The 27625-nt window shown below is 36.0% G+C and overlaps 1 protein-coding gene across 3 annotated transcripts in view; it reads left to right on the top strand.

The window, feature by feature from the left end:
- Positions 1-27625, top strand: part of LOC129251201 (phosphofurin acidic cluster sorting protein 2) — a 92782-nt gene that overhangs the window by 26389 nt on the left and 38768 nt on the right. For all 3 annotated transcript variants that reach the window (XM_054890567.1, XM_054890571.1, XM_054890564.1), the window contains exon 3: positions 18272-18528. In XM_054890567.1, the coding sequence (XP_054746542.1) occupies positions 18272-18528 (257 nt within the window). The remainder of the gene's footprint in view (positions 1-18271; positions 18529-27625) is intronic.

Here is a 27625-nt window from a genome sequence, read left to right as displayed (position 1 = left end):
ACGTAGTATCCTCAGGCAACGTTGAAGTACCCATTCCGCTACCGAGGGTGGACAACGAACTCAAACGCGCCCACGAACATAATAGACTGAAACGAATTCAAAAGGAGTTCTGCACGGCTGACCTCGCAGAAGCGCATCCTGTTAGCGAAGTTTTTCAAGATCTTAGTGACGGTTTCTGGCTCTATCTCACAAATGGTTTACTCAATATTCAGCTTAAAAGCCAAAATTGCTTTCCATAACATTCGACCATCGCGGAATCCTACAAATAAAGTCTAACGGCGTCAAATCGCAGATCCGGTCGGCCAATTGACATCGCCGAGACAGCTGATAAAGCAACTACCGAATTCGGCGCGCAAAATATCTATTGTGGCTTGGTATGTGTGGCATGGCACGCCTGCTTGCTGAAACCAAAGATCATTCAAGTCCATGTCTTCCATTTCCGGTCACAAAAATTGGTTTATCATGTCTTTGTAGTGCTGACCGTTGACCGAAATGGCGTTTCCAGCAGCATTTCTAAAGAAAAATAACCAATGATGTCACCGCTCCAAAAAGCGCACGAAACTGTCACTCTCTGAGGCTAATGTATCTCGACTATGACATGCGGGTGTTCCGATCCACACACACAGATCAAAATATACATCCACCCAGATGAAAATGCGCTTCGTCAGAAAATATGATTTTGACTTTTCAATAAACGCTCTGTTAGAGCTACACCTCGCTAACTTTAGAAACAAGTTTGCAATATTTCCTGTAGCTTACGAGTAGAATACCAGTTGCTCGGCAGTATGGGCCCACTCGAGCTGCCAAATGATGATAAATGCTATTTTGGGTTTCAGCGCTGCCTATGTAAATAATCTCTATTAAAGCGGTAGTAAAACCACCATATACCTCTTACTCTTCTGACTTCTTTGCTTTATAAAGAGCCCTCAATTTTCCAAAGCTAAATAATATAAAATGTAATATATTTCATTATTTGTAGCAGCAGCATTCTTTAAATTTCAAAGAAATTTAATTAATTTTCAATGAAGAGCGATGCCAGCCTCAGTTTTAGTTTATCGTTATTTTTGGTTTAACCGGCTGCTTAATTCTTGTGTAATTTAGCCTGAACAAATTTGTTCTTATCTTTGTTTTTTTGTTGTGTGTTTGGTTCAGGAATTAAGTCATTTGTCCTTGTTCGAGATAATCGCTGCTGAGCTTTTAACACACCCACACACTCAATCACATGCATGTATGTGTACGCACAAACATATGTATATTTTCACAAGTTGCTACATCTCTGTAGCCTCCTCCTTTCGTACAGTTTTGTACAGAAATGCATACTGCGCTCATTGATGTGAATACACTTGTACCGTCGTCCTTCGCCGCTTGACTTGACTTTTGGATGAATGAATGGAAGTGCACGCGCCCACCCCTGCTGTGTGCGGCTGTGATGAAATAGGTCCATTGTTGTCACCGAGCGCCTAGGTGCTCAACATTGGGTGCTGGGTTTCATGACGCTTACCGGCGCTCGCTTTCAAGTGTTTAATGACGAAATGCGTAAATTGTGTCAAGCTGTTGTGTCGTTGTGCTGTGGTTATGAAGGGCGTTGTGTAGGAGGTCGAAAAGGCGCAGGTGCTGCTGGCTAGTAGTGATGGTAGCAAAGGTGGTGGTGGTTGGCCTCCTGCCGTTGAGCTTTCGATTTTTTATTGTATGCTTTCGCTGTCATTTTTTAATTCTTATTTCTGCTGTCTTGTGGCAAATTCTTATTGTATTTGGTGTGTGTGTGTGTATTCGTTGACTTGCTTGTTTATTTTTTTTTTTGTGGTTTTGCTATTGAGAATTTTGTTTTCGCCACTTGTGCTTTTGTGTTTTTTGTTTGTTTTGGTTTTTTGGTCTTGTGGCTGCTGATAGCTGTTTAGCATCGCTTTTAAATGCCGTATACATGAAAAATACAAAATTACAAAACACAAGCAATTCATGCCACCTCTTGCTGCTAATGTTTTCAGTGCAAATTATCTCAATTCGGTGACCACACTTTTCGTTGCGTCGCTTTGACATATATAAATTTTCTCTATGGCCAGAGAAATCAGATACCTATTTTTTATTTTTTTTTTTTGGGATCCCTACAAAATGTTGTATATCAAAATTCTTTTCGTACGAAATACTGTAAATTAACGTAACAAAATTCTTCAGTGACAAAATTCTGTAAATACAGAATTCTGTATTTACAAAATTCTGTACTGTCTTAAAAAAATTCTGTATTGACAAAATTCTGTATTGACGAAGTTCTGTACTGACGAAATTCTGTACTGACGAAATTCTGTATTAAGAAAATTCTGTATTGAAAAAATTTTGTGTTGACAAAAGTCAACGAAAAAAGGAGTTCTACGCAAAAATACGGTAGATTGCGTAGCCGGAGTCGGACTGATGAGGGTTATTTTTTTGAAGCGCGGCCGAAGGCCGCCCACGCGAAAAGCAGTTCTACGCAAAAATACGGTGGATTGCGTAGCCGGAGTTGGACTGATGAGGGTTATTTTTTTGAAGCGCGGCCGAAGGCCGCTTACGCGAAAAGGAGTTCTAGGCAAAAATACGGTGGATTCTATCGAAACTGAAGAAAAAAAAGTGCGCACTTTTTTTATAAAATTTGTTGAATTTCTTGTCATTTACTTACAGCATTTCGTCAATACAGAATTTTGTCAATACAGCATTTCGGCAATACAGAATATTTTTTACAGCATTTTGAAATACAGAATTTCGTATACAGAATTCTATAATACAGAATTCTGAAATACAGAATTTTGTATACAGCATTTTGTAAACAGAATATTGTATCATACAGCATTACGTACCCAACCCTTTTTTTTATTTAATATATATATTCATGTCGCCAACGTTTTAAAAATTACTATTGGATTCACTTTGGGAAAATGCATTTAATATAAAACATTTACAGATCGATATTATTGAACCTCCTCCTTTAATTTTTCTTCACAAATGTTCAAAAAATTATATCGAAAAAAAATCTTACCGATTTTAAAGATTACATTTTTTTGGAAGGTTTGAATTGTTTTTTAATAAATCATACATATGTATGCCTGCATAATTACGTACATATATATTAGGATGTCTCACTTAAAAATGTGAAGTTTTATAAAATGTATTATATTTTTAAGCCTTAGCCCAAAAATACTAAAATTTGCCTTCTCAAAATCTAGTTTTGAATAAGTAAAATTAGTTTTTAAAAATATTTTTTTCCTCAGATGACAGAAGATTTTAAATAAAAATGTTGTAATAAGTAATCGAAATTTTGGAGGTACTTTCGAAACAACGCATTTCAAATCTTAATATTTAACCGAAATATTTTGGCGGATGTCGTAACGGTGGTGTCTCACGAATCAATTTGCAACGTTTTACACCATCAATTGGGCATGAGGCGCGTCGCTGCTCGACTCGTTCCAAGAGAGTTGAATTCCTTTCAAAAAGAAGAAGGCGGCAGAAAACATACTTTATCAAGTTAATTCGGACCCAACGTTTATACAGCGCATCATAACAGGTGATGAGACCTGGGTATATGAGTTTGACATGCAAACCAGTCAAAAGGCGGCTGAATGGCGCTATCTACATGAGCTGAAACCCAAAAAACCACGTTAAATTCGGTCAAAAGTGAAAGTCATGTTACTCGTTTTCTTTGATTATCATAGTGTTGTGCTCTGGGAATTCGTTCAAATGGTTCTACGGTAAATAAAGAATATTATTTGGAAGTTAAGTGACGTTTGAGAGAGAATGTGTGTGACTTTTTCCTTTTACCAAAACTTAAATTGCCACTGCGCGGACGTCGCTTAGAGGCCGTAAGGAGAATTCGCTGAAGGAGGTGAAGAAGATCTCTTCAAACGCGTTTAAAAGTTGCTTTGACGACTGCACTAAACTTTGGCATATGTGTATTGCTTCGAAGGAGTCTATTTTGAAGGCGGCAAAAAAAATTTTATGATTAAATAATTGTTTTGCGTTTTATTGAACAATTCCCGGTACTTTTTTGACAGAATGTATGTACTTAATAGGTCTATGAATAAGTTCGTGCGGTTTTTTTTCGAAATTTGAATTTCGGATCATTCCCATGGCTTTTAAACGTTTGGAAATGGTTGATTGATCAACTCCCAAAGTTTTTGCAACCTCTTCTTGCGTTTGAGCCGGATCTTGATCGAGCAATTCCTCCAATTCGGTATCCATGAACTTTGGCGGTGCGGCCAAAATCACCACTTTTAAAGCGTGCAAACCACTTCTGGCACGTTCGCTCAGCTAGAGCATGCTCACCATAAACTTCCACCAAGATACGATGACTTTCGGCTGCTTTTTTCTTCATATTAAAGAATTCCCCGCAAAAACACATTATTTGGCACGAAATTCGACATTTTCAAGTGTGGTAAAAATATTGTTGTTTACGCTTCAAATAAAAAACTTATACTGACGTTTGTGCCTTACGACAGTAGCTCTCCAATGAATGTTTGGAAATGTGGATCGATGGAATAATAATCAAGTTACGCCATCTGTTGTAAAACCGCACGAACTTATTCATAGTCCTATTATTTAAGTATAAAAGTAGACGAGCATACTGCATATTATTATTTGCAATGTGTTTGGAGCTAATTGTTTTGTTTTGGAATTATGCATTCTGCAAATCCATATAAATCAACTAATTTCCAAACCTTATAAAAGTTTGTGAAAATTTTCAATAAATTTTGTTCAAAGTTTTGAACTTTTTAAGCTGAAATTTTAGAAAAATTTGGAGTACACAGTTTTATAGCCCTTTGAACTTTTGGTATTGAAAAAGCTAAAAATTTAGATGTTGGTTTGAATTTGTTGAGTTTTTCTAAACTTTGTGTAAAGTTTGAAAGTTTTATTTATACGGTTGTGGTTATGAATAAACTACATAAAAAACTAGTAGCAAAAAAAATCAAAAAACAAAAAAATCATCATGCACTTACTTATGCTCGCTACTGTATATATGCACATACGAGTATATGTGTGTACATATATCTCAGAGACGTGTCTCAAACTGTTTGCAGCCGGCGTGTGAAGGTGTTAAATGAAAGCGCAAATTAATTGTAATTTATTATATGATTTGAAATACTTTTTTGTGCTTTCACTTCAATGAGTCAGCAAGCTTTAAATACTTTGTACTAAATGCTAACACAAAAAGTTAAATCTTCTTATGAAATATCTTTAAATAAAATGTTACGCATATGCTTGTAGGTATTCATAATAATTTTACATGGTATCCTCTCCATTTCGCTTTGCACCACGCGCTGTGCTGCGGCACGTTTGCTTGCCAAAATTGCTTGCATTCTTCGTTGCTACAAGAAAAGCGGGGGAAATCGAAAACTAAAGTGAAATAAAAGCATATATTTCCTAGGAAATTCCCATGACTCACGCAGCTAGATAAATCTTAACGCTTCGTGAACATTGCACATGCAGGAATTACCAAGAATACGCATCTGCTGCCAACAAAGCAGCAACTGGCTATAACCAACCTAGCCAATTTATCAAATACTTAGGCTCTGTAAAAAGTCAAAAAAGGCTAACAGGAAACATTATATATGAAGAAAGCTTAGCCTTTTATCCTTTCAAGTGTTTACCACTGAGCAACAAAGCATACGAATCCTCTCTTCTCTTCGCTTTCCTTTTCATTTCACACTTTTTCTCTTTCCGTTTTGCTGCTACACATTTTACCATTCAAAATGCATTGCTTTAAGTTATACATACTAATATTTCTAAAGCGTATTTGCTAAATTTTCTCTGGCGAATTTTTAAATTGAATTATATATTTATTTTGATATTGAAATTTTTATGAATTTCTTTTCTGCGTACATTTTATGATTTTGATATTTCCATTTAGTAACAAAAAGAGAAAATGGAATCTCTACATTTGTTGTTGCAAGCTTCTATTTTGCTGATTGTTTGTGTTTGGTATTTATACTAAATAGATAGCTGAACTCAGCAGTGTTCCTCAAAATATTTAAACATTATTTTATTCGCATATTTACTACAAATTTGCTTAATTTAAAATTATGCTTTGCCACGATTGTGTATAATTGGAATACATATTATATTACCTTTGTATATGTGCATATATGGAATTAAAATTCTTAATTTATTATCGTTTTCTGAATTAAAAATGAAAATATTGGAAACGCAGTTTTATAGCCCATTAAATTTTAGTACTCGTAGAAGTATTTCAAGCTTGAAGTGGCTCAAAATTATCGATTATCGAACTTGGGCGTAAGAGATGAATTATAACATGACGTACAATCCTGCTGGACCCAAAGATCGTCCAAGTTCATGTCTTCAAGTGCCGGCCACAAAAACCGTTTATCATACCCTGTAGAGTTCACTATTGAAACTCCATCTCCAGAAAAAAAAGAAGAAAAAAATCGGGTTGCATTGGTTTCTCAGCAATCATGTACTTAATTGCTGATCCCCAGATGGGGTAGTTTACTGACAGCCGAGATAAAAATGGTCTTAATCACAAAATACGATATTTCCATTCAAATCGTCGTCCATTTCATCCTGTCCCAAGGCCCAAACTGAGAAGCGATTACGATGCGAATAGTCGTCTACCTTCATTTATTGAGTCAATTGGAACTTGTAAGCGAATAATGCGAGGTATTTCAGGATAAAATGTTGAGATCGATAGTGAATCGATGTTTCAGACCTCAATCGCACACTCATGGCAATGACAGCCACATTCTCGTTAGTCTCACGAACCTCATTTCGTCCGAAATTTCTTTGCGCTGCACAACTTCAGAAGTAAGTTTCATTTCATTTTATTCAAGATTTCCGGCGAGCCATTTCTGCCTTTCATGCACATAGCTCTGTATCTTTTAACATAGTTTAACCATTGATAAAGGGTTTGTTACAACTTTCGTAAAGGCCGTTACTGGAATATGGTTCGATAATCTGGAATTCGCATTACTAAATTTACGCTGATAGACTAAAATCCATTCGAAAACAGTTTTTACATACATACCTTCAACTTTTTGTCAGCTGATGCAGGAATTTTATGTAGATGAACATATTTATATCTTAACGCTTAACAAATTCATTGTCTTTTTTGACCCAGTCTCCAAAGCAAAATGATTCGTATGTCATGCAGACTCTTCAGTTTATTATTATTATAAAAATATACAATTTTATCCTTGAGTAGCACAAAATATGTTGGAGGGAGGTAGGTTTTTCCACCACAAAAATACAGAATTTCTGTTTGTTCTAATAACTTTATGTTGCACAAACAGAACATAACGTCGAAAAGTAGCACCTGTTGCGCCTATAATAAAAAAATGTTTTTCCAAAAAATGTGGTATTCGGCTTACTAGTGGGCAACATACACATTCTCCGTCATTGTAACCGCTGTGAACACGAGGTTGATACTAATTTCTCGCGTTATTCTGATAAGAATTTTCAATAACTATCTGGATCTATTCAAAGCCTAAATAACGTAGCAGCTGAAGAAACACAATTAATTATATGCTTTGTTGCGCTTCTCGATTTAGACTTTGGCTCGAATCGGTTGTTAAATTTGGCGTGCTCATTCTTCCCAGCAATGTTTACAAACTAAGCTTCGAATCGTATCGTGGATGATCTATCGACCAACTAATGCCAGTAGGTAGCTTCAAAGATGCGATTTTAGCTCGTGTTCTTAAATACCAGTGTTAATTCGATTCTTACCTTTAGGATGAATATTATATGAGCCATTTTTCATAAGTTAAAAATTCCCGTTTCTGATAAAGTGCTCATCTTTGGAGGTGATCAAGTGATCAATGCAAGCATTATTACTTACTTAAGAGTCATAGCGAACTTTAGAAAGGGCTGACAGCAGCGATCGGTATGCATGGAGAGCTTGATTACCTATTTCAGGCGCTTAATTCGGGTACGCTAAAACTGTTCAGTACAGTGTCCCAAGTGATCTTTTATTATAAAGAAACATTAGGTTTGACCATAACATAGTGGGAAATCGCCTTATTAAGTCACATCATCCATTCTGGTTTGTTTTTTTAGAAAGGTCATTTCAGGTGTATTAGGTATCGTCTACACACATAGCCAATGATGGTCTAAGCTCTTTTATATCCTGCCAAGGTCTGTGCCATAATTTTATTACAATGCATATTTCGTTTTGGCTGCCTGTGATGGATGAAGTTCATGAGTGGTTTTCATTTGCAATTCTGATAGTGGCAGAAAAAATTTTAATGTTCGGTACAAAATCCTCCAGTGTCGTTCGGTTGTAAAAAATGTTTGCTTATGGGTCCTTGTTCTAAATAAAGCTTGCAATTTATTTCTCCTAGCTTCTTTTGGACGCGTGTTTGCTTTATTTTCATAGCTTCAAAAGGCTCAAGTCTCACTATTTTTAAAACAATTTCTATCACAAGAAATAGATCGAGTCTCTGCGCAAGCTCCGGCTTCATTACTTGTACTTGTGATTCACCTTTTAATTATAAATGCATCGAAAAAATAGGTACAACTGCATCTGTTACTACTTTTTCTATGGCAGTCACATTTTGTGTAAATAAAGGGTTTTCCAATAACAGGTGAACAAGTGAATGGATTGCGTTATCGAGAGATGATTAACGATTTTTTATGGCCGGAATTGGATGGTATTGATCTGGACAAGTTTTATTTTCAACAAGACGGTGCTACGTGCCACACAAGCAACGAAACCATTGATCTTTTACGGGAAAAGTTTCCGGACCGTGTTATCTCTCGAAGAGGTGATCACAATTGGCCACCGAGATCTTGTGATTTAACACTTTGTGACTTTTTTCTTTGGGGCCACGTGAATGCGAAGGTCTACGCCAGTAGCCCAGGGTCGATTCAAGACCTCAAAGATGGAATTCGTGAGGCGATCGAAGACATAGAGCAGCCACTTTGCAATTCTGTTATGGAAAATTTCTTGAAAATGATATTGTCCTGTAAACGTGGTCGTGGTTGTCATTTGCCTGATGTTATTTTCCACTATTAACGGCATGTCTTCCTCTTTATAATGAAATAAATATCCGATCATTTATATTAAAAAATATAATTTTTCTTTGAATATCAAAATAACACCTCTTATTAAAAAACTCTTTAGTTAAGACTAAATTAATATTGGTTTTCCATGTCTGCTATGGATTTCGGACACAAAACCTAGTTGTCGACTTTGTTGTCAAGCGAATAATTCGCCAATTAATTTAACAACTCTAAAGAACAACAAAGCCGCGGGCGCCGACGGACTGCCGGCTGAGCTATTCAAACATGGCGGCGAGGAGCTGGTAAGGTGCATGCATCAGCTCCTATGCAGAATATGGTCGGATGAAAGCATGCCTGCCGATTGGAATTTAAGTGTGCTCTGCCCAATCCATAAGAAGGGCGATCCTGCAATTTGTGCCAATTACCGCGGGATTAGTCTTCTAAATATCGCCTATAAGGTTCTAGCGAGCGTATTGTGTGAAAGGCTGAAGCCCACCGTCAACCAACTGATTGGACCTTATCAGTGTGGCTTCAGACCTGGAAAGTCTACCATCGACCAAATATTCACAATACGCCAAATCTTGGAAAAGACCCATGAAAGGAGAATCGACACACACCATCTTTTCGTCGACTTCAAAGCTGCATTCGACAGTACGGAAAGGAGTTACCTGTATGCAAAGCTGCCGCGATGTCTGAATTGGGTATTCCCGTAAAACTAATACGGCTATGTAAGATGACGTTGCTCAACACCAGCAGCGCCGTCAGAATTGGGAAGGACCTCTCCGAGCCATTTGATACCAAACGAGGTTTTAGACAGGGTGACTCGCTGTCGTGTGACTTCTTTAACCTGATGTTGGAGAGCATCGTACGAGCCGCAGAACTTAATCGCTCAGGCACAATTTTTTATAAGAGCGTACAATTGCTGGCGTATGCCGATGATATTGACATCATCGGCCTTAACAACCGCGCTGTTAGTTCTGCCTTCTCCAAACTGGATAAAGAGGCAAAGCGAATGGGTTTGGTGGTGAACGAGGACAAAACGAAGTACCTCCTGTCTTCAAACAAACAGTCGGCGCACTCGCGTATCGGCACCCACGTCACTGTTGACAGTTATAATTTTGAGGTTGTAAAAGACTTCGTGTATTTAGGAACCAGCATTAACACCGATAACAATGTCAGCCTTGAAATCCAACGTAGAATCTCTCTTGCCAACAAGTGCTACTTTGGACTAAGTAGGCAATTGAGCAGTAAAGTCCTCTCTCGACGAACAAAAGTAACACTCTACAAGACTCTCATCATGCCCGTCCTAACGTATGGCGCAGAAGCTTGGACGATGACAACATCCAAGTGCTACTTTGGACTAAGTAGGCAATTGAGCAGTAAAGTCCTCTCTCGACGAACAAAAGTAACACTCTACAAGACTCTCATCATGCCCGTCCTAACGTATGGCGCAGAAGCTTGGACGATGACAACATCCGATGAAGCGACGCTTGGAGTGTTCGAGAGAAAGATTCTGCGTAAGATTTTTGGACCTTTGCACGTTGGCAACGGCGAATATCGCAGACGATGGAACGATGAGCTGTATGAGCTTTACGACGACATAGGCATAGCGCAGCGAATAAAGATCCAGCGGCTTCGTTGGCTGGGTCATGTCGTCCGAATGGATACAAACGCTCCGGCTTTGAAAGTATTCGATGCGGTACCAGCTGGTGGTAGCAGAGGAAGAGGAAGGCCTCCTCTGCGTTTGAAAGATCAGGTGGAGAAGGACTTGTCTTCACTTGGTGTGTCCAATTGGCGCCGGTTAGCACGAGAAAGAAACGACTGGCGCGCTTTGTTAATCGCGTAAGCGGTTATCGCGCCAATTAAGAAGAAGAAGAAGAATTTAATAACTTTCTTGTTGCCTTGGTATCATTTTAGTGCCTGCGTATTTCAAAAGCGGGCGTGTCTTTCAATGAAAATATTTCAAATTTGATAAATTTTTAATGTTTTTCGATGTCTCACCATAGAATAGAATTTTATTCGTGTCACCATTGCGACATACATACATACATGCATATAAAAAGTTACAACTTATCTTGCTTGTTTCTATTTTCTCTATTATTCATAAAGCTACAGCTTAATGCTAGGGGTGTAACCTACCGGCTTTTTTCCATCACGTAATCAATTTGTCGAGCGGAGCGGAAATAGGTTGTTGAAATTTCTATTTGTAGCTATTATGTGTGTCAGCATTCATAATATTTACGGAATATAAAGTATATAGTTTATTATAATTACTGTCCACAGTTAGAGCAATAATTATTATTAATATCGTCTATGCGGTATAACATTTGCACTAAGTACAATTCATAACAACCCCGATACATCGATACGAGGGTTAACTTTTATATATTGCGCCCAAACTTATAATGAAAATGACTTTATTGGTTTTCAAAATATTCTCCCTAGAAGTCAATACACTTCTGCATTCGCTTGAACCAATTTTCAAAGCACTTTTGTCATTTAGAAGTGGATACTTCTAGTGTGCCGATATGTGAGAGTTTGCATTGACTTGGTGAAGGTTGATTCGTCTTTTGCGGTTGGTTTCCCTTAATTCTCTGAAATTGTCTGGCAAGCAAATAGTTGTGTACCACTCAGAATTGAATGTTTTAAGTTTCTCTAGTGTTACAGTTGCAACATGACCAGAATTTCCGAACGACCATTTGCCTTGAGGTTCTTTTTCCGCGAAAAACTTTTGTTGGAATAAGTTCGTCTTGGAACAACCATATTACTTTGTGATATACACATATACATATATAGTACATATATACATGCGCTTACGCCCTTTTTGGTTGCTCGGCCGAGCTCCTTCTATTCGGTGGCGTGCGTCTTGATGTTGTTCGACAAATGCAGGGACCTACAATTTTGACAGAAAATTTTGTTTTTTTCATTTCTTCATATTAATATTATATTATCTATTTTAACGTCTGCGCATCACATACTCTTGGACTCGATTGGTAGCACCATTGTCCATATTTAATCTGTTTTTGCAAAATTTCGTGAGTGTGTATTGTTGGTTCCTACTTGAAAGATAGGTTCGTTTTGGGCCCTACAGATAGCGCTCTTGTCGAATTTATTTAAAAATAATTATTTATGATTTTTTTTAATGCCTGTAGATTTCCTATCTTAAACTTTTAGGCCCAATGGGTTGATGTTGAATTTAGTTTGAAACGAAATTCTTTTCGCTATATTTCGTGAGTGTATGTTGTGGGTTTGCACTTGAGAGGTAAGATAATTTTCAGCCCGTTGTTGTCCCCATAATCCCCTCAATGTTTTTCCATCGCTATTGTAGTGATATTTATTTTATTGGTCGTATACGCACAATTTAAGGTCTAATTAATAGGGATGCAAAAATTCATTTTGATATTTTTGCTGGCGGCGGGCTTATCGTATATGTATCTCTTATTATCATATATACATATGTATAGAAATCCCTTATCACTATGCTCATTTACGCTAATCTCCGAAACCACAATCTTTTGTAAAGTTCGATATGAGGCCATATCTACGAAGTATAGGACCTGCCTGTGTACCCTATGTATTTCAAAGGCATCAAAAATGCGATAACAGTGAATTGAGATAACACATGGGCTTAAAAGTCCCGGGTCTAACAAAGAAAACATGTTTTTTTTTGTTCAAAATTAGCTTTATTCATCAACTGATTTCCACCAAGAACAACACAATCGTTCTAGCGCCGTTCTAACATTTCAGTATCACTTTTGTAGCACGATTTATCTTTTGCCTTAAAATAGGCTTCAGTTTCTCCTCTTCATTCGAACGAAATTTCTTTCCAACGAGCATTTTTTGGGCCTGCGAACAGCCAGTAGTCGCTGGCAGCCAAATCAGGCGAATACGGTAGATTTGGGAGCAATTCGAAGTTCAATTCATGTAGTTTTACCATTGTGTTGATTGACTTGTGACACAGTGCGTTGTCTTGATGAAGCAACATTTTTTCTTTGTCGTGTGCGGACGTTCCTTTGCAATTTCGGTATTCAAACGCTCCAATAACGCTATATGATACCCTCCACTTTTGATGGTATTTCCCTCCTCAAGATAGTCGATGAATATTACACCACGCTCATCCCAAAATACCGATGCCATGACCTTTCCAGCCGATTGTTGTGCTTTCGGGCGCTTTGGACGAGGTTCACTAGTTGTTTCCCACTCAGAACACGATCGATTTATTTTCGGAGTGAGGTGATGGATTCATGTTTTATCCATTGTCACATATCGATGCAAAAATTCCAGATTATTAGGTTTAAACATTTCTCAGAATCATCAACACGTTCTTGTTTTTGTTCAACAGTGAGCAAATGCGGCACCCACTTTGTAATATAAAGTCAACACATTCTTTTGATATCCTTACGATGTCAGCTAACTCACGCAACTTCACTTTTCGATCGTTTAGCCCGATTTTGTGATTTTTTTTATGTTTTCTGGTGTTACCGCCTAATTTGAACGTCCACTGCGTTGTGCATCATCGCTGTCTCTACGACCACGTTTGAAGTCAGCAAACCATCGCTTTATAGTTATTTTTGATGGGTGACTCCACTAACACTTTTCAAGCCATAACTTCGCTTGAACGGTATTTTTTCCCATCCATTGTTTTGAAAATAACAAAAGTAGCGTCACTCTTAGCACGATAACTCACGAACTAATTAATAGAATATCTTGAAATGCTGAAATGTTAGTACTAACTGAAAAAGAAGTGTTGAATGCAATGAAACTAGTGCCATCTATGTTTTGGGCCCGGGACTTTTCAGCCCATGTGTTAGAAGGCGGTATGTAGCAGAACAACGTCTACCCGAATTTACTAGTTTAACATACATAGACATGCTTATAGTTCATAGTTCTTCAGGTAAGCTTCTAATCTAATAACCTAAAAACGCAAAAAATATAGATATGTACAATTTAATACAATATGAGTGTTTACCCACCCAAATATTCAGAAGCAAGAGGAAAAGGAAAATAAGAGATAACCCATAACACATCCCGAAATCTGATATCGCCATTAATCTCTAGCACTGGACTCTCTAACAAGTTGATGTGCCACACGTTTATCTACATACAGTTTTATACATAAGTACATATAAACTATTTATATGCAACTGGTTGTTGCCTGTCTACCTCAAGGTTGTTATTATTTTTATCAGGTGGTTGTCAATATTTGACGATTATAGATACCAACCTATTATAAATACAGTCTACAGTATCTTCTAACAAAACATGTCACATTTTCACACATGTGAGTGATCTATTCATTGTTTGTTAAGCTTTACTGACGCTTAGCAATGCCGTTTTACGCTGCTAGCCAATGGCCCATTGACGTCGAAACCGGCCGGCAAAATATGCAACAAAACCGCTTCAGTGGTCACAGCTAGATAATTTTCTTTTGCACACTTACTACATATGAATCCTTACGTGTTTGTAAGTATACATGAATGTACATACAACTATTATCACGCACGCGTAAGGCAAATGAACATCCAAACTTATTTGTACGTATGTAACTATCTATATACATGTTTATAGATTTACATGAATGTTTGTATCGAAATGAGCCGCAGTGTGGCTGGAGCTGCTAAAATTATCAAAAAGTACAAAAACCAAGGTTATCTTGTAAAAAGTAATAAAATTAATGAGTAATAATCGGGCATTGGGTTGTGATGCGTCGGTAGATATACTCGTAACAAACGTAACTGTAATGGCGTGAAATGTAGCAGCTTTAGTTGGAGTTATAAAAATATAAAAACTTCCGCACCCGCCTGAACATCAAATATTTTCAAGGGCGATAACCATTTGTTCGTCACGGGCTCGCTAGTAAATCCGCTGTTTGTTTGTTTAATGATATGAGACATATGCACTTAATCCTGCTATAAGCTCTGTTACAAGTTAAGTCCGTTATAGATATGAAGTTATAATACTTTTTTTTAATGAAGTTAGTTTTATTTGATCATTAAAATATTAAAAAAAATTTTTCTAAATTTTCATTTGAATTGGCCACCATTTGCTTGTACACAGGCCTTCAAAGGCCATTCAGCTATTGCAGCACGCACGGTTTCTAAGGATATTGACCAAATATTGTTTGAGACTCTCCAAATTTCTGTAAGGTCTTCGACAGGCCATGTTCTTCAATTCCGACCACAAACTGTGGTCCAGTGTATTCAGATCTGGACTTCCAGACGGCCAATCTTCTGAAACTATGAACCCAGGAATATAGTTTTTTAGTTTTTTTTTGCCTTATGGGCTGGAGCGGAATCTTGTTGAAAGATCCAACGCTCTCCATTGAAGAGAGTATTGCTCAACTGCTTCACCCCGCCTTCTGAGACATGCTCCTAGTACAATTTTGCCCCGGTCTTAACCCCTTTTTCGCGGAAATGAAGAGATGTAAGGCCTTTACAAGACATACCAAACCATTACGGAGGTTAAATGATGGCCACGCTGAGTCCTTGGAACAACATTTTTGTATCTTTAGAAGTTTTAGCATAGATTTTGACGTTATTAAAAACTTCTTCAACAGTGAAAATTTTGACATCTGTGAAAATAATATTTTCATGTCCGTTAACCACGTGCCACCGAAGAAGCTGATTGCATCTGCCGAGTCCAATTTTCTTCAAGCGCTTTGTCGAAAGATTACCAGTTGTGTGATGCAAGGCTTTCATGTGGAGATCATCTTTAATTAGACTTGATATGGATCTGGATTATACTTGACATTGGGTCGATTTCTATCACATTTCCCCTGGCAGTAATTAACCGTAATATTCTCTCTCCAGTATCAAGACATTTTAGGCGCTTTTGTAATCCATGTAAAACAATTTATGAATTTAGTGAATCATTTCGAATCTTTTAATTCTCATCCCAGGACTTTTATTCGAGGCCATCGAGAAAATGATACTATCTTCTCTCAAAAAGTTATTTGCGATGCCAAGCTCTTAGCTTTTTAATCGGCTTTCTGTAGCTGAACGTTTTTAAATCTCAACGCTCAAAAAAATTCTGTCTTTCTTAAACCCGCGCCAAAACAAAAATGATCCATACATCATACGGACGGCGCCCATCGTGCTATTGGGCGGGAGGAAGGTAACATATAACAACCATTGGGTTTAATATATGCCTAGCATATGTCGTTTTTCTGTGAAGCCAGACGAGGAAGCCACATGGTAAAGGGAAGTCGCAGCTGGAAGTGGAAGATGTACTAACTCCATATGTATGTACATATCCTAGCCAAAGGCATTTTATTCCATCAAAATACTTCCTCTTTGATATCCCATCCCCGTTAATCTATGTTTCAAGTACAAAAAAGTAAGAAGTTTATGCGATATTAAACCACTCATTAAGATTCGAATAAAGTTTGTATTAAAATATATTCTTTCCTATTTTTTGGTGCTTCATCACACAGTGCTCACGTGTAAAAACAAAACTACTTGAGCGTGCGTAAGTCTTTTGTTTATTTATAATACATATGTACGTATAACAAAAAATTATGTTTCATTCTGCTCACGACAGAAAATGTATTTGTTAAACACAATGTAAAACAAGCAATGCATTGCTGTTGCTGAGTAGCAAAAAAAAAAAAAATAAAAAAATTGGTGAGGGAGGTAGACGCCACATTCTCATGCCGCTAGATTTTGAATTGTGCTGCCAACGTTATAACTCCGTCCAATCAGCTGTCAACAAGTGCTCAGTTGACTCGAGCGACAAACAGTCGGTATACTGAGCGGATAATAGCAGCAGTCAATACTACAAGCATGCGATTTTATATGTATATATGAACGTGTGTGTATGGTACTGAGTATAAAAACATATGATATGCCATGTAGCGGGCCCCCCATTTTTTTGTTGCTTAGTAGTGCGTGTGACACATTCCTGCAGTATGGACGCTCATCTCTTTCCGCTTTGTTTTCATTGTTGTGGACGGACGCACATATTATGAGTATTGTTAGTCGCTCTGTTTGTCTTATTTTGTGTCTGTTTCTTATTTATGACCATATACCGAATATTAGTCCATTGTAAACCATCATCTCGTTGTTTTACATACTTGTACATGTACACATGTAAATACATAAACAAGCTGGTATGTTGGTATGCGTTCGCTGCATTGAGAGTCGATAAAAAGTACCACTTACTTATGCATACATGCATACATATATCAAAATGTGTTTATGAACATTCGTATTGGGATTCGTATGGATCGCAATGAATAGAGGCAGCGCGTCGCGATTACTCATAACAGCTCGGTCATTTAAACACTCATATTGGCTAAATGCTCGAGTGTGAGAGTTAGCCCGGCTGAAGAGTCACTGACGTCTGTTGCTTGCTTGCTTGCTCACACCAGCAGCGTTGGCAGCAGCAACATGGGCTTCTTAGCTCGCGAGCAACCGCTAGCAGACAGTAGAAATTCGACTTCCCAACAGATATCACGTTATAGTGGCACAAGCTGCTCGTCGTGTATCAATCATTCGCGTATTACAAAGCAATAGACGCGTTCGCACGTATTTTGTCGAAAATATGAAAATCACGACAAAGCTGTGAAGCAGGCGTGTGATCACGCGCAAAATTTTATTTCAAAGAAAGGAAAAAATATTTAAATAAAAATTACAAAAAAAAAAAAAAACATAACAGATAACAGTGTAAACGGTGTAGTGAACAAAAAATAATAGCAAACAAAACAAAAAACAATTTAAAGTATATGCGCAATTTATTTCGAAATAGCTTTTGCTATCGCTGTGCCATATCGCTATTCAAACACTTCAGGGTACATAAAATATATTAAACCAGAGATATATCTGTTGAACTTAATTAAATAATATATATTTTAATAAAAATTGTTGCATTAGTGTCGGAATTTTAAAATATGATAAAAAAAATCTTGTTATCAAGTAATGTAAACAATCCTATCTACACCCACTCACTTGACTACCCGCAAGTGATCTAATAGGCGTATCATTGTATACGCGTCGGAATATTTCAAGTGCTGAAATTCTTTATTATCCGTAATTCGTCGTATCATACTTGTGCCAAACAATGTCGAATTCACGCAACCAAAGTAGCAATAACAATAATAGCAACACAAACAATGTTCAAGCCACAAACAAAAGACGAACGTTGCGAAAATTTATGAATTTAGCCCACAATCTCAAAAATAATAATAATTCCTCCCATCATAACCAAACTCAAAATCCAAATCAAAATCCAATTGCAAATTCAAATCAACAAATCGCCACAACTAATTCACACATACACAATCATAATTATCGTACAGATCGTGTTGCTGAATACTCAGACGAGGACGAAGAAGGCGAATTTAGTTCTGGTGAATTTAATGATGAGGCCACCGAACTTGGCATACCCGGTTACGATCCCAAACGCGATTACAACCCGAGCAAGCATGATATGCGAAAATATCGTAAATTGCAACGTTCTGAGGTGGAGGACGTCGCACTAGGCACCAATCCAGTTGATAGTGATAGTGAATTCGAGATGAAGGATAAGAGCTCGTCGCGGGCGAAGATCAGTCGGGTGAGTATCTAAATTTGTACTTACATATATACATACATACAAATACATGTGCAGGTGAACAATAATAGTGCAAGTGTTATTTATGCACTTTTCTTCAGCAATGTAAACAAAGGAATTTTAGGGCGCAGACATGCCGAGAAAAATAGCACGAAATCTGTTTGTAGTGTATTCGAAAAACCCTTAAAGTTTAAAAACACATAATACATTGTTGATGCCATGTGCCCTAATTGTATTTTAAATTTCACGTAAAATTGTCAAATAAATTTCTGCCTAATGTAAAACTATAAGTTATTCGAAAAATGGCATAAAAATTTTTATAACTTAAATCTACATAGGGCCCCCGAACAAGAAAAACCAGAACAACCTAAATACATACTTATAAATATGCATTTATTCTGAGCAAAACAAAAGTGGGGTCAATGCCAGGTTTTGGCACGTCAATCAAGTTGAGTATCTTGCTTGCTGTTGCTAATGTGGCGTACATTATTTTGTTTGTAAACTTTTTTTATTTGCCAGTGCTAGAAAGCTGACTAATTACTTTAAAAATAGTGTTTTATAATAAATTATTTGGAAAGTAATGTTTACTTAATTTATTTTTAGCAATATATGTATAATTTTATGCAGACTTTTTATCAGTGAGGATTTTGTAGATGAGATAATAAAGCAAGTTTCCTGTACTGACAATATTTGTTGCTTAAAACAGCTAAATATTTCATTTGCCTTAAAAAAATAGCAGCTAATTATTATTATTATGCGTGGACAGACCTCCAGAAGTATGGCCTTATCAGTGGTGATTTATTAAGAATAACGTTTTCGGGGCTACTAAATATACACTCCGCGACAAAACAATAGCACCTAAACATTTTGATTATTTTTCTTTTTCATTGTCAAACAAAAACCATATAAATCCGAAGTTAAAGCTTTATATAAAAATTAGAAAAATTCCATAAACTTTTCACCCAAATTCCACGGTTGTTAATGCGAATTTCCAGGAAAATTTTTGGTATGCAATTGTTTAAATCCCGCCAATTTCTTTATAATTTCTTTTCCTTGACAGTGTTGCGTATTTTCTTCATTTAACAACTTTTTTTGAATAGAAGAAAGCACCCAGCACTATAAACGAAATAAAAAAATACAAATTTTTCGAAAATCAGCGCGATTTTAAGCCACTTGAAGCTTGCACTAATATTCAATGGGTTTTAAAACTGTGTATCGAAATTTACTGTATGTTAAGTGGAATTTTGATGGAAATTTGTTAATTTTTTTTTAATTTGCATATATTTGGAAACTTGGATTTATATGGTTGCTGTAAGAGGATGAACTTTATTTTCATAAAAAAATTATTCAAATTAAATAAGAAAGAAACAAATTGTCAAAACATGTCAATAGGTCCTTCTGCTGTAGTTATTTAACGCAAAGTATGTGCCTTAGGATAGTTGAAAAAAATTCATTAAGTTATACATAATTTGCCTCCGTTATTGTGAAATTATTTTATTTCTTTTTAGAATTAGGCTTCCCAAAATTCCAGTGTAAAACGTAGGACAAACATTTTTTAGATGCCTTTTTTGAAATTGTCTCTCTTTTGTAGTCTTCGAGAAGTCATTGTTTACCTTTATGCGAGAAAATTATCCCATTATAGAAATAAACAAGAGACAAATTTATTTATTTTATTTGTTTTAGAGTCTTCCACTGAAAAACATACTTATTAGGTATATTTACTTTAATGCCATTCATACTCTAATAGAGAACTAAGTAGAGATTTATGATATATTTCCGTTTGCTTGAATTAGTTTCCATACGAAATATGTACATAAATCTTACGTTCTGATTACATTTTATCTTTTACTTGCTTTATTTGTGCTAATCTTCAGTTCCGAGCTGAAGAACTTGATCGGAAACTAGTGAGCTTGAAGATCAGTTCGGAGTAGGAAAATGTCTAGTGCAGTCAAATCGTACAGTACAGTAAAATCTTGGTGGTCAATTCATGTCACCGCCCCTAGAGATAACCCTATCCTTAAATAGCTCATATTAAAGTATCCCCATTTGCATGAGCTGCTCATGCGTGTGGGGTGGATAAAAGTTTTGGCAGATACCACCAAAAACAACGTGGCCGCCACAGCCAGTCAACTAAATTGAGTTTTTCTTATTAGGAAAGGTTCAAATTTAAGTTCTTGATATGGTAAAGACTTTGTATGTTAATGGCGTCAATGCAGATGTGAGTTCAAAGAGTTTCGAACCAGTAACTCGGTTGATATTAATCAATGCCATCCTAATGGGTGAAAATACTAAAGCTCTCAAATGCTGCAGTCATTTACGCTATTCTGCTCAGATCAGGAAAAAGTGTTTTAGGTTCATAGTACTGACATTATATATTATTTGGATTTCATGCATCGCTTGGGTCTACAAGCTCAAGTACAGGGTTGGCCATATTAAACTGACCCATTGAGTTACCCTATAACTTTTTACTGTAATTTGAAATCTAAGGTTTACGTCAACAAGCCAAAGACACTAGGCGCACTTAAGGCCAATATACGACGGGAAATAGCCGCCATATCGGCCGAGACGCTGGCCAAAACTATGGAAAACGCCGAAAAACGGGCACATTACGCTATACGAGCTAAGGGCGACCACTTGCGCGATATCATATTCAAAAAGTGATGTAAACGAATCTCCTTGAACTAAATTAAATGTTTTTCACAATGAAACACAAAAAAATGTTTCCTTTTCCATATTTTTTTAATAATCACATGGGTCAGTTTAATATGGCCAACCCTGTACATGACTGATAAAAATCGTGAGTAAGCTCAAATGTAATTATTGTAGTACTAGAGTCAACATTTTCAACAACAAAGTAAATATTTTTCTGTCTAGATATCTTTAGCGTTTTCCTCCTTATCATCTTATGGCTGCTGCAATATTTCATTTTTAATCATCATTAAACGTGATTCGCCATTCACGTTTGGGCTCTACATATGAATGTGTACTAAACTTCTTTCATTTCTTTCATGCTTGGCGCAGTAACCTTGCATTTCAATAAAGCATAGAAGTCGTCCACCCCTTTCTCGTGCAAATTAATGTAAATTAATTTTTGGTCGAGTATTTTCCCAATATGCCTTTTACAAGGATGATAGATTACCAGGTTTGGTCATCCGAAGCAAAACTGTGTGAGTGTAACTTCGTTTTTTGCCTGCGCTTTTCACACGTATTCACACACTTGTCCAATCAGTCGTTATTTAGACTGCAACGAAGTACCATGCAATATCAGTGACGTCAGCTAATCAGCTGATTCTTTCAAATTCGCTGAGAGTTGACTAACAGTCTGATCTTGGCCACACCTCTCTAAATTGTTTCATCATGAGTATTTTCGCAATATGCCTCTCCAACAGTGAGGGGATTTTCCTCAAGGTCAGATATGTATTTGTGGATCATGCGTGGATGCAACGAAGTACCATGCAATATCAGTGACGTCAGCTAATCAGCTGATTCTTTCAAATTCGCTGAGAGTTGACTAACAGTCTGATCTTGGCCACACCTCTCTAAATTGTTTCATCATGAGTATTTTCGCAATATGCCTCTCCAACAGTGAGGGGATTTTCCTCAAGGTCAGATATGTATTTGTGGATCATGCGTGGATCAATTGTATCATTTCGAACAATATATGAATGGAGGCAGCAGGATGTAATGCTTACACTAATTGTTTCATTCTCTATGGGGAGTACCATAGTGATATTGTCGTTTAAGGGTCTGCCTTACGCATTTTGAAGGATTTATAAAGGGTAATTTCTGCTAGTTGTGAGAGAATTTGGCTACTAAATTTCCGGTCCACTTAGTGTGAAATATTTTTTGTAACTATCTTATTTTACATAATAAGCTTACAAAACTTCACACTTTTCGATCTACGTTTTATATAATGACCTTTTTATTGGCTATTGTTTCTAAAATAGTCTTTAAAAATCTGTGGTCTTTAAATCTCTGATGAGCTGTGATCGATATTTTTTATATAAGTGTCATTTAAGAAGGTTGCTATTTATATTTCTGGCCTTGGGACCTTCTAATGTTGTTAGACGTAATCGAACGGTTCTATCAGAACGTTTTGATGACAACATATGAGAATGATGAATTCCGGAAAGGTGTTCCAAAATCAGCTACTGATGAGCAAGATCGTCATGGCACATACGGTGGGCATTAGTATGACGAGCATTAATAAGATTTATCACGATTGCCTTGTGGGATAAAAGATGTGTTCGCGTTGGATCACACACAAAAAAAAAGGTGCTTCGAAAATCGGTTCAAGCGAATGTAAGAATGTATTGATCGTCATGGAGTAGATTTTGAAAAGCTATAAAACCGTTTTCAACCACCAATGTTCCTTTTTCCATTGCTAGGGCGGCCGCCGTAGCCGAATGGGTTGGTGCGTGATTTCCATTCGGAATTCACAGAGAGGTCGTTGGTTCGAATCTCGGTGAAAGCAAAATTAATAAAAACATTTTAATAATAGCGGTCGCCCCTCGGCAGGCAATGGCAAACCTCCGAGTGTATTTCTGCCATGAAAAAGCTCCTCATAAAAATATCTGCCGTTCGGAGTCGGCTTGAAACTGTAGGTCCCTCCATTTGTGGAACAACATTAAGACGCACACCACAAATAGGAGGAGGAGCTCGGCCAAACACCTAACAGAAGTGTACGCGCCAATTATTTATTTTTATTATGGTCAACAAAAACAATGTAGTAAGCCACAAGTGCCTGTTGAGGAATTTTAACTGCTCAATGTAATCCCGTAAAGTAATTCAGATAAAATGAGCATATAAAGAGTATAAAAAAGTAGTAAAGTTTTAATAATAACAATTTGTTAACTATGTTTTATATTCACATTTTATTAAAAATACTGACCTTGAACTTCTTCGATCTGAATAATGTTTGGTCCTGTGATGATATCATATTTCAGTGAACAAATAACACTAGTCTACAAGGAAAAGTATCCGAAATAATTTAAACTAATATCTGCTTCTCTGTCCATGCAAAATTCGGATTGATAACTAAAATTAATTTATTAGTTTGAGTTTTTACGATAATCGTATCTTTCGTGTTTAATGGAACTAGGCCGACAAAATTTAACCAACATTTAGACCCAGAAACCAGACTATATATTTCCGAAGGTTTATGATGCGCTGAATCCAAATCTGGCCTCAGAATTGCTCTATCAGCTCTGGTTTTCGAGATATCCTAACCTAAAAGTGCAAAAAACACCATTTTTGCCCATATTTGAGGTTATGCGATATCTCTGCGAAAAAAAATGATATTTGAGCAAACAAAACGCCATTTGAAAAAAGAAGGATTGTATTTAAAGATGCCATCCTTTAATTTTGGTGAAAGAAAACATCTGCAAGGCTACATAACCTCAAATATGGGCAAAAATGGGGTTTTTTGCACTTTTAGGTTAGGATATCTCGAAAACCAGAGCTGATATAGCAATTCTGAGGCCAGATTTCGATTCAGCGCATCATAAACCTTCGGAAATATATAGTCTGGTTTCTGGGTCTGAATGTTGGTTAAATTTTGTCGGCCTGTGTAATCTTCCGCTGGGAAGTCAAAAAAGACGAAGAAAAGAGGAAATCACTCTAAAGAAGGTGATTAATTATTTAGAAGGCACACTTCCTTATGGTGGTAATCGAATAACGAAGTACTTTCAAGTTGACTTCCCTTTTTTCTTAATGACATTTCTTAGTTCTTCTAAATGTATGGGGGGATATATCTATATAATATTTAGACCTTTTTACTTGTAATTGATTCATATCTGAACCTACAGAAAAAAAAATTAGTCATCATCTTACTACCTGATTTGCTTGCTACTGCATGTCAAGATTTGGAAGTGGCGAATCGATGAAGTAACTTATATAAATAAACATATGTTGGCAGCGCTGGAAAATAGCTACCAAAAATTGCATTTATTTAGAAGCACTTAATGAATGTTGGTAAGACTGCGTTCATACAGGGCAACTTTTGTAGCAATTTGTTGGCGTGCTAATAAAACTTGCCTCTAGCATTGAAAATGATGAGTCAAGACAGGTTTATGATGTACAACTATACTCGCTAGCAACGAATCTTTCTCTATAACTTTGTTGCTGCTTTCACATGTAAATTTTTCGTCAAACGAGCGAAGTTCAAACATTGTTTTTTCTCACCAAGAGTTAGAGTAGGAGTTGTAAGATTAAATCTTTTCTAAATAATCTGTGTTGTTGTTCTTAGGTTAGTGAGAAACTCAACTAAGGAACAAAACTCACTTTTCTACATATTGATAGTTTCTTACCGATTGATTTGTTTATCCGGCGGTATCTTAAAGGGTAACAAACAGATTTGACTGAAACTTAGTACTTAAAGGGTAACAAACAGATTTGACTGAAACTTAGTACTTATAGTACTTATAGTCCCGCATTAGCTCACCAGGTATTGCTAAATAAAAACAACTTCTCCATTTCGCATACTTTTTGATCTCCACTCGTATGTTTCCATTAGTACGTTAGCAATAATTTAGTCTTTTGTTAGTTTATTGTTCCCTGGGAACCATCTTATTCCCAAACTACTACACCTAACGTCTTTTTTAGTGATAAAAGAATCCCTATTGCTATCCCGTTGAGTGCTTTTATCATTTAAAAATGTATGCCATACTATATATGTATGTATACATATAATACTACGGCTGAAGTAATTGTTATGATTGCATCAGTTCAATTGATAGTCGCCCCTCTTTTACCACCTGCTCCATATTTCCAAGAATGAGAGTTGCAAAGTTGATTCATACTTCAGTGAGATATTCATTATCATCTACTTACATTACCAATCTTTCTGTATTTGTTTTACTTATAAGTTGCATTAGTGTGATTGTATACGGCAATGCGATTGTATTCGGCAGCACCTGTTAGTTATGTCACGCCGCAACAAACAATTAATTAAATGACTCAGCTTACGAAAAATTTGCCTACTACTGAACGACAATTTTTATTTAATTTTCTTCACATTTTATTTGATTTTTTTTTTTAACTTTTGATGCGCTAATTTTTGGCATTTTCTTTTGTTTAAATTCCGGGTGTATTTTTTTTACCCCTAGGCTAAAGAATTTTAATTAAGTATAGCATTTAAATACGAATAACAAAAGACATATATATGTATGTACATATGTATGTATGCATTTACATTTTTATTTAAAAAGTTACGAATTTGTATTTCCAAGTAAAACATAAGTGAATAACAACTAACTTAAAATGAGTAAACACTTTCTTTGAAATTTCATTCGTCGTGTACCTGCCTATAATCATTTAAGTACGAGTATTAGGTGAGACGTAAACATGAAACGTGAAGAAATATAATATAACGCCTATGTGTATGTGTAATAAATATCCATATTATATACATATATGATGCCTACTTAGCCATGGTTTGGGTATTATATTTTTCTTTAAACTTCTGTATGATTTTACGGATAGCTGCGCTTTCTCTGTCATTAAAACTTAAACAGTTATTAAAAAAAGAAAAACAAATCGTATCTAAATGTTTAAATGTGTATTTAATATTTTGTAGATCACTTAAAATATAGTGTTACTAATATCAGTTATACAAGGTGGCGCAAAATTAATCATTAAATTTTATTTTTGAATAACTTTTTTACTAAAAAAAAGTGGTTCTAAGTGGTGGAAACTTTATCTGAACTTTACGCGCTCCATTGCTTGTCTCTTGGTATACAACTAGTTCTCGAGTGTCAAATATGATTGACGTACGTCGACATTTTCAAAAATTATAAATCTTCTGATGGGGTGATTATTTTTGTTCTACCTTGTAGTAGTGCTTCTATTACGGGGTTAGGGGTAATCAGAGGCCCGAAAAAATGATGATTTTAAATAATTTTTTTGCCTTATTTTACAAAAATAAAAACATAGCATTAATACGATGTGTTTCGACTTGACTTTAGCAAAATTTCAAAAAAAAAAAAACAATTAATAATTGCACAAGTTATCGCTGTTTGTGGGCTCTCGAGAAGTCCCCTGCCGTGATCATCACAAGTCCTTGGAGATTCATCTAATATATAATCAATTGAACAAGAGAAATTAATTTTATTAATTAATAATCTTGTGCCTGATCGAAGCTGCTTTTTGTTTTTTCAAAACTAACAATATGGCGGCCTCAGGAAATAATTTTCAGATTTTCAAGAAATTGTTAAAAAAAAATCGAAATTTTTGAAATAAAATGCTTCGATCAGGCACGAGTTGTTTATGTTTTTCAAAAGCACTATAAATTTTAGTGAAATCTACTAAGCGGTTTTTAAGTTACAGTGATCACCAGTTCCAAAAAAAATAATTGAGAAAAAAGCATTTAAAGTTTTGCCGTCTGCTCCGGAGCGCCCTTTGTTAATTATTGAATAACTCGGATTTGTCGGATTTTGTCATTTCAAATTTTCACACAATATTTTTAAGATATTATACTTTAAGAATTTGCAAAAACAAAATCCAATTTTTTTAAAATTCTGACTACCCCTAAATTACCCTTAAATTTTTTTATGTAAAAAAAAAATTTCTTATGGTGATGTCTCCCAAAAAATGTTGCTAATTTCGTGTTCGATTCTAAAATAAGTGTAATCCATAGACAATGCGAGTTATACCTTGTAGCATCGGACGGACGGGCGAAAATTTTTCATAAAGAAAAACACCCACTTGAAAAATGTCAGTCACCCGCGTTCAATAAAAGTAATTATATATAAATTAATACTGCCGCGGATGATAATTAATGATGATTGAAATTTAACTGTATACATATGTATGTTTATATACCTATAGTATGTATTTGACAGCGAAAAGTGAGCGTATATTACCATTCTGCATACTTACATACATACATAAAATTGTTTCAACAAAGCAAAGTAAAAAATAAATCCTTTTGAGTAGAAATTTTTCCATTCATTTTACATCGATTTTATTAATAGCTGCAACGTCAAACTTCAAACGCAACTTACCGATAGAAAGCGCCAGAAATAGAAAGGGTTTTTTTATAATTATTTTATATGTATGTAATTAGGGTATGTATGTATCCTTGGAATTCACATTGATTGAA

This window comes from Anastrepha obliqua, chromosome 1 (genome assembly GCF_027943255.1).
Source record: "Anastrepha obliqua isolate idAnaObli1 chromosome 1, idAnaObli1_1.0, whole genome shotgun sequence".
Classification (NCBI taxonomy): Eukaryota; Metazoa; Arthropoda; class Insecta; order Diptera; family Tephritidae; genus Anastrepha; species Anastrepha obliqua.
The sequence above is the reverse complement of the archived record's forward strand: the minus strand, read 5'-3'. Positions and strand labels throughout refer to the sequence as shown.